The 8,189-nt window shown below is 37.8% G+C and overlaps 1 protein-coding gene across 1 annotated transcript; it reads right to left on the bottom strand.

Annotated features, from left to right (window-relative positions):
* Positions 1-2,983: 2,983 nt before the first annotated feature.
* On the bottom strand, positions 2,984-6,620 carry LOC103699839 (putative disease resistance RPP13-like protein 1). The gene is made up of 3 exons (XM_026801556.2): positions 6,105-6,620; positions 3,293-6,038; positions 2,984-3,146 (listed from the first exon to the last, which is right to left on the bottom strand). The coding sequence occupies exons 1-2, from the start codon at positions 6,450-6,452 to the stop codon at positions 3,561-3,563; spliced, it is 2,826 nt and encodes a 941-aa protein (XP_026657357.2). The 5' UTR covers positions 6,453-6,620; the 3' UTR covers positions 2,984-3,146; positions 3,293-3,560.
* Positions 6,621-8,189: the final 1,569 nt, after the last annotated feature.

Raw genomic sequence — 8,189 nt, 5'->3', positions numbered from 1 at the left:
GTATTGTTTGATGTATATTCTCTATTTTTTATAAAAACCCTTTTCTCTTTGATAAAAAAATGAAAATGGAAATATTTTATTTTATTCTTTATGATATTTTCAAAGCCTTATTGTTTAAAATGTCAATATTAATAACTTCTATATATTTTCTATATCTATATATAACTTTTCTTACAAGCTCTTTAACAATAGATAATTCATGATCTCGACCCTTAACAAGGTACGTCTCTATGCAGGTTTATAAATAATCATGCATTAAATCCTTAGTTATCTATGTATCGTATAAATTCTATTCCTATCCTTTATGATTATATAAATGAATATCAATTTTCATCACTAAATTCTGCTAAAAATTTGATTTATAGCCAAATAGTATTTGACTTATATTTATATTAAGATATCAACATATGGATACAAATAATATCCGGCATATATCCATATCCGTTCAAAATGGCTATAGATGCCCTTAACTCTAAACTGTATCCGTCTCTGTTTAGAACAAATATAGATATTTTAATTTTGGAATCCATTTAATATGTTTATCAGTATACATATTCATTAAAAAATAAGTTTTTTTGACCACATCTTGTGTCTCATCTATAACAACTAGAAAAGATTTGGGTTAATTTCTAAAGCTGAAAATATGATAGTTTGGGCAAATGCAGGAAAAAATTTAGCAGTACTCTTTTGCTTAGGAAAAAAATTAGTAGTACTTTTCATGCATTAGGTCCAATTACATCGATCACTTATTGGGAGGCCAAGCTGAAGCTAAAATTATGAAATGGCTAAAACGGCTATAAGTTGCTTCTCTTTTAATTCTCTTGTCCATGTGAGTTGGACAAGTCTTGCTAAACCTAACCTACCTGTACTTTAAAAATGGATTCCTGTTTTTGAAAATTGTTCCAAAAGAAAAGAGACTTCTTCTTGCAAATAGAGTACCTTGCCCAATCAACTTGAGATTTGCTAATGCAACTGGGGCGGTAGCTCTATGGCATGTAGGTAACTAAATTAGGATGAGTGGTGGATCTTATTATATCACAGGAAAAATATACATATTGTTACAGAATGGGACCCAGTAAGTGTACCTCTTCCATGTTCAGAAGAGAAGCAACGTAACGTTGCTGTTCGCCCTTATGCTTGAGGAGTCTATCATCTTCCCTAGAACAAAATGATTTGCAGGAAACCATGGATGGGTTCAAGATTGGAAAACATTATCTAAGACATTCCGCCCAGAATGTAATTGGCAGTGCATCTTTTTCCAATTCAAAGTTGGCATATATGCCTGCCTTTCTATCTTGTTTTTCATGGATTTCTGAGAAGGTAGCAGTCCTTGGTATCAATGCTGATTTCTTCTTTTAATCTAAGTTCTTTCCGTGTTTAAGGAATATTGAAGAGTGGTTTGGTACTTACATAAGTTTGGTTAATATGAGACAAGTCTCACCTCTGCTGACTATTGTTCTGGTTTGCAAAATGCTGGGAAATAAAAAAAAAGAAAAAGTTCAATGCACACACGACATGTTGACACCTAGAATATCAGTTGTTCTAAGACCAATCCTAAGATCCACCCTTGTGAAATGTATGCTTGTGGATGTCTGCTAACAAATTTTGATAGGTTCGAAATTCTTGGAGCATTGATTAATGCAGACATCCAGATGTCTTAATCATTATAATCATCAAGCTTTTTCCCAACTATTTAGAGTTGGCTTTATGGATCCTCATTCATTAAGTATTCTAATCTAGAACTATCTCTAAAGTTATTCCAAGTTTCTCCATATCCTGCCAAATCAAGGTACTCATGAATGGGTTCAAACGAATGCTTCAAATTTCTAACCTTTATATAGGCATGTAAAAATCAAGGTGCTCTCGTGCCTTGTTATATGTGTCATGACCCCAAAAAACAGCTTGCTTGTGTTATCATCAATTTGCAAGCTACAAGACACAGCAGGTAGCAATGAAAGCTATCAGCACACAACCACAACAGTGGAAAAGGCGCACCTAAAGATGCTTCTAGCCTGAACCAATTGTATTACTGTTGACTATTTGTGAAACCACTCCTTTTGCATGGTGCGGCCAGTTAGGATCATTCGGGAATTGATTGCAAGATCATTTCCCAAAAAATAAGAAAGAATTGATGCCAGGATAATGCCAACAAATAAACTATCAAGTTGGACAAGAAACTGACTTTTCTATTTAACAGATTATATATTCAAGGAAGATGACATCAATCAAACTTGGTTAATGTTGACCAAGGATTTAAATATCGGTGCCCATACTCATGCCAAACACCTGCCGGCACAGTATGTCTGTGTGCCATGCCGGCACATGTTTAATTTTGTATCGAGCAAAAAAAAAATAAAGAAACTTAAAATTTTCTTTAGATAAAAAATTAAGAATGGATGTAATAGGGTTGTGTTGATCCATACCAATGGTTCTGCACTGTTAGCATGCTCAATCTTCACACAATCCAACACTTGTTTCTCTTGGGTTCCATCATCAATTGTTTCTTTGTTCTCTGTTTCCTCTGCAAAGACAGATAAAGAAACAGAGCAGTTGGTGCTAGTACAATTATTAATTTGGTAATTAGCCAAAATGCAAGTATAGCTACCTTCAATTTCGACACATGGAGGAATAGATGGCTGCCGATCAACTTGTGCAAGCCGGAGTTGAGGACATCGCTCTATTCTTAAGATTAACAAGTTGCAGCTCCTCAAATGCACCCGTTGGAGCTTAGGGCAATTAACAAGCTGCAGCTCCTCAAATGCATCTCGGTTCTGTTGTGCCAATGGCAAATCCCTTAGCTCCTCACAACTATCAACCACCAAGCACTTGAGCGTGGATGGGAGCAGATAAGATGGCAGGCAATGGATTCTAGGACAGTCTTTTACTACCAAGCTTCGAAGAGATGTGAGCTTGGGTAGGCACCGTAGTGGTGGGATTTTCGTGCAACCCCATATGGTTAGCTGTTCAAGTTGGGGTAGCTGTTCAAGTTTGGGTATGGGGTCTCTTTGCATTATATTCTTCCATGTTGGCCTACGTTTTTTCCAAGTATTACGGAAACAAAGATACTCAACAGATGTCAAATCATGAAACCCACTCATTATGTTCTCCCATGTGTTGGATATAGTCAGCTTGTTGCCTGAAGAGACCTAGTATATTAGCAAAAGAGAATAAGAGAACTCTGTTGGTGCATGAGTTTCATACAGAAGCTTTAAAACAAACAATCTGAGAATGTACAATTGTGTAATTCTTTAAGTGATCAATTAGAGCACTTCAAATCTAGGATGGAGGGTACCTGAATGCAGTTGATTCTTTGTATTTGGCACCAGTTGACCAATCCAGGGCAATCTACAATTTTCACTTTGTCAGGCATAGATGAGAGCTGATCTTCTGCCATGATCTGAAGTTAGGACAATTTTTTATAATTAATCTTCCGAGAGAAGTAAGGTTTTGCATCCTCGGCAATGATGTCAACTGCTGGCACTCCTTAATATGCAGATATTTGAGCTTGGATGATAGTCTTTCATCTAATAAGTGTCGGAGTTGAGGACAATCTTTTATAATTAATTTTTGAGAGAAGTAAGGTTTTGCAATGACGTCAACTGCTGGCACTCCTCGATACGCAAAACTTGAAGCTTGGATGGCAGTCCTTCCTCTGATGAGAGCAGAAGTTGAGGACAATTTTTTATCTTCAGATCTTTAAGCAAGTGGAGATGATGCAGCCCTACTATGGATGTGAGTTGCCGGCAACCAGAAATGGACACCCTCTCAAGCATGGATTTTGATATGGGTGCATCCAATTTTCCAAAAGAGTCATGAATGTATAGAGGAAGAGACCGTATTTTGTTACAATTAATTATACGGATTTCTTGAAGTGATGCAAAGGAGAAAGAATTTCCCACCCATTCTGGAAACTTGGAACCACCATACCTTTTTATAGACAAAACTTTGAGGTTGGCATGAGGTTGGAGATACTCGAGCATGGCTTCCTCCCTTTTTTTATCGGCTGGGACATCCTTATTTTCCTCTGGAAAAGCTTCTAGATGTAGTAATCCATCATCTTGCTTGTCACACGGATCATTATTGCAGTCGACCGCATTCCAAGCTAGCATCAACCCCTCGAGTTTATGCTTATGTTTAAGACCAGCATCCCTGGCATTCTCTATGTTGACCAAGTTTCTGAGCCTTGAGATGATTAGAAATCCTTGGAGATTCACCAAGTCCTTCAACACTCCTATCCCACCCTGCACTTTATAGCATCCAAGAAATCTTTGAAGCTTTGTTAGTTTTCCGATCCCAGCTGGCAGGCAGAGAATTTGCCCTTTCGCAATTTGTAGGTGGCGGAGCCTAGTAAGGCTTTCTATGCCACTGGGTAACTCTTGAAGATACGTGTACCCATCAGGAACCAACATCTGCGAGTTGCGGAGCTGACAAACTGTTCCAGGCAGTCTTTTAAAGGATCGTAGGTTGGTAAGGTTACCTAGGCCATCTGGTAACTCTGCAAGATTCTGGCAATCAAGTTCCAATATTTGTAGGTGATAAAGGAGGCATACTAATTCAGGGACCTTCTCAATATTATGGGATTTGATACGTAAGTAGCGCAGGTGCTTCAGGTTACTGAGTAAATCTGGGATCTCATCTTCCCTTTCCCAACAAAATTCTAGAGTCCGTAAACATCTTAGTAGCGGCAGATTCTTGATTATTTCTAGGATTACTGTTTGATCTCTATACCCATCCCATAATAACAAGGTCCGTAAGGCGCTAAAATTATGCGAGCGCAGTGATTTCACAAATTCCTCTTCATCTCCGACTCCCACATATAAATGGCGAACTTCATCAGGGAGACTGGGTAGCTTTTTATTCACAATTGCCCCGCACTCATCTCTTGCAATGGATTTCGCTAGATCATGTATCATATCATGCATCTTAAACTTAGACCGATAGGAATCAAAGAACGATCTTCTTTGCAAGTCATTGAAGTATTCATTGCCAATGTCTGCCATTCTTCTTCTACCTCCAGATGTCTGGATGTAACCTTGCACCATCCATAATCGGACTAATTCATCTTTGTCAAACTCATAATCCTTGGGAAACATGGAACAATAAACAAAACAAGGTTTTAGATGTGCTGGCATGCGGCTATAGCTTAATCTAAGAACTGGCAAAATCTCATTCATATCCTCGTCGACTTCCCATAGATAACTCTGTATGACATCCATCCAGCTATCTTCATCTGCCGTGGATCTCAGGAGGCTTTCTATTGACTTCACAGCCAATGGTAAACCGGAACACCTCTTGACAATCTGCTCACCGAGATCAGCCAAACGTGGCTGTTCTTCAGGGTCTCGACCATCGAATGCATAATGTCTGAACAATGACCAAGACTGCTCTGGAGACAAGCAGTTAGGATGATAAGGATGCACTGTCTGCATGATCTCGGCGACCGAATCATTCCTACAGGTCATGATAATTCTCACCGATTTTGCACCAACGAAGGGGCTTCTTAAGGACTCCCAACGGCTTTGTTGCTCATTCCAGACGTCATCGAGCACGAGCAACACACTCTTCCCCTTCACCTCTTCCTTGAGAGTATCTTGAAGTGTGCTTAGTTGTGTAAGATCACACGAACGTCGAGTAAGAGACTCAAGGATGGCCTTTGTTAGCCTTGGAACATCGAAATCGTCAGATACACAAACCCATCCGGTTAGATTGAAATATTGTTTTACCTTGCGGTCACTGTAGACCAACTGGGCGATCGTGGTTTTTCCCAGTCCTCCCTTGCCGACAATCGGAACGACAGAGATACCATTTTCCACACCCTTAGAAAATAGCAAATTAATTACCTCCTGCATGTCGTGTTCCCTTCCATAAATACTTGACTCATCCACTATGTGGCTGGTTGGTGCTCGGTACGGAGCTCCGAGGTCTCGTCGCTTTCCATCTTCCTCTCTTAAACGGAGGCGTTCCCGATCCTCCGAGATCTCATCGAACCTCTTCCCGATCTCCCTGATTTTATCCCCCATGCCGTCCAGAATTGAAACCTGTTGGAGTTTTAAATTTATCAATAGATTGTTTTTTTAAAAAAATAAACCAGCCTTACCACGTACCTCTTCCTGATCGCCCCCTACCCCTCCCTTCTCATTGCGGGAAGCTCGGCCTGTCGCTTGGCCTCGCAGTTCCTCGTAATGGTATTCGTCCAGCACGTCGTCTGCTTGATAAGCCACTTCTTTAAGCTCCTTCAGCCAGAGCTTGACGGATTCTTCTCGTATCTCTCTCTCCTCCGCGTCATGAAGCACTGCCTGGATCCTCTTCAATGTTCTCCCTAGCTTCTCCAGATCTTTCAAGACACTGTTGCGTGGATCCGATGATGAAGACGGAGAGACTGCCGATCTCTGAGCAAAGCCCAGTACTTGGCTGGTTTTTGATAGGATGGAAGATAGGAAAACGCTCGCCATTGCACAGCCTCGGTTTCCTCTTTGCTCTGCTCGGAGCAGACACGGCAAACAAGGAAGAGGGCTTTGGCTTTCCTTCTCGCCTCCTTATCTCGTTCGCGGAAAGAGTGAGCCGGGGTCAAGTCAATGCCGAGCAAAGCAGAGACCTCGTTCACTGGGTATGCTTCCGTCCACTCATTTCAGCTTCTTGCTAAAGCCAAGTGAAAAAAAAAAAAAAAATCTCACCAAAAAAACACGCACACACAATAAAAATAAAAAACGTGGATTCCCAGCCACTAATTAAAAAAAAATCAAAAGAAACAGAACAAACGAAAAATCAAAAGAAATAAGAAAAGGTGGGAATGTTGACGTTTGTAAAAAAAGTCGATGGGCGCGCATCAATCTTTGATGTGACGGATACAATCATGGTCCTTCGTGAAATGAGAAGAATGAAAATTTCAAATATAGCAATAATTTTTTTCAATAAATCTAGGTTAGGCTTTGTTACAATTTATATTCCTATTTTCTATATCAAAAAGAGAGAAAATTTGGCTCATCTTCAAAATTCAGAATAATCATAAAAAAACTACTATTCTCAATAAATTTATTTCTTTACACACGAAAGGAAAAAAAAGATTAAATTAGCATGCAAAAAAAAAACCATGAGTTAAATTTAGTTTCTCAATGCACAAAAAAGGGAAAAAGTAAGAGTAAATAAGTGCAAAAAAAAAAAACCACGATTTCGTTTCTTCATGCACAAAAAAGAAAAAATATCAAAAACCCATGAGTTGGATTTTGTTCCTCAACGCACGTAAAAAAAACAAACGGGAGGAGTACTCTTCAAAACAGTCACTTCAAAAATAAAAAAAAAAATCATTCAAAGTGGGACTCTTCAAAAAAAAATCAGTTCACAATATTTTTCATCAAAAAGCAAATCTATTTATAATATTTTCTATACGCACAACAAAGAAGTCCATTCAAAATGGACTTTTCAAAGAAATTTTTTTCACAAAGTAAATTAGTGTACAAAAAAAATCATGCACAAACTAAGCCGAAAAAAGTTTCATTGCTTATTTCTTTTGGAACTCAAAGAAAAAAAGAGAAAAATTCTGCAACTTAATTAAAAACAATCCGAGTTAGATTTTTCATTGGAGTCTTTAAAAAGAAAAAATAACAAATTTCATTCGAAAGCGCACAAAAAAATAATTCATAATGCATAAAAAAAACCCCCAATAAGAGCTTTCTTGGGCTGAAAATACAATTAAGGAAAATCCACTAGCATCATTAAGGTAAGAAATTTACAATGTGCTAAATCTTAAAATATGTACCGATAATTTAATTCTTCAATTCTAGGTATCTTATATATATTTAAATACTGATCATATGAGATAAATTGCATCAATTGTTTTTAATAGAAATACTGAAAGCCTCATGAGAGAACTTTATTTTTCAATTCTAAGTATCTCATACGTAGTAAAATACGTGATCATATAGGAGAAGTTGCTTCAATTATTTTTGATAGAAATACTAAAATCCTCCTGGGAAAATCTCTTACCGAACTGTATGATCTATATTTGGAGATAGTATAACCATGATATATTTTAATCGAGCAGAGTTTTCTGATAATAAATATATTAATATTGTATCTATATTATAGGAGGGGGACCAATAGAGCTGAAAGAATTTATTAAAAAAAATATTATAGGAATGCTATATCTTTGTTTTAACATTCATAATAAACAAAGCCTTCTTATCTGCAAG

Source organism: Phoenix dactylifera, chromosome 4 (genome assembly GCF_009389715.1).
Source record: "Phoenix dactylifera cultivar Barhee BC4 chromosome 4, palm_55x_up_171113_PBpolish2nd_filt_p, whole genome shotgun sequence".
NCBI lineage: Eukaryota > Viridiplantae > Streptophyta > Magnoliopsida > Arecales > Arecaceae > Phoenix > Phoenix dactylifera.
Note: the sequence above shows the minus strand (reverse complement) of the source record. Positions and strands in the feature narration are given on the sequence as shown.

Bases quoted from the DNA above. Each gene is read 5' to 3' on its own strand.
- LOC103699839 (XM_026801556.2), bottom strand. From the start codon at position 6,452: ATGGCGAGCGTTTTCCTATCTTCCATCCTATCAAAAACCAGCCAAGTA. The intron at 6,039-6,104 runs GTACGTGGTAAG...AAACTCCAACAG, and splicing joins TAGGGGGCGATCAGGAAGAG to GTTTCAATTCTGGACGGCAT.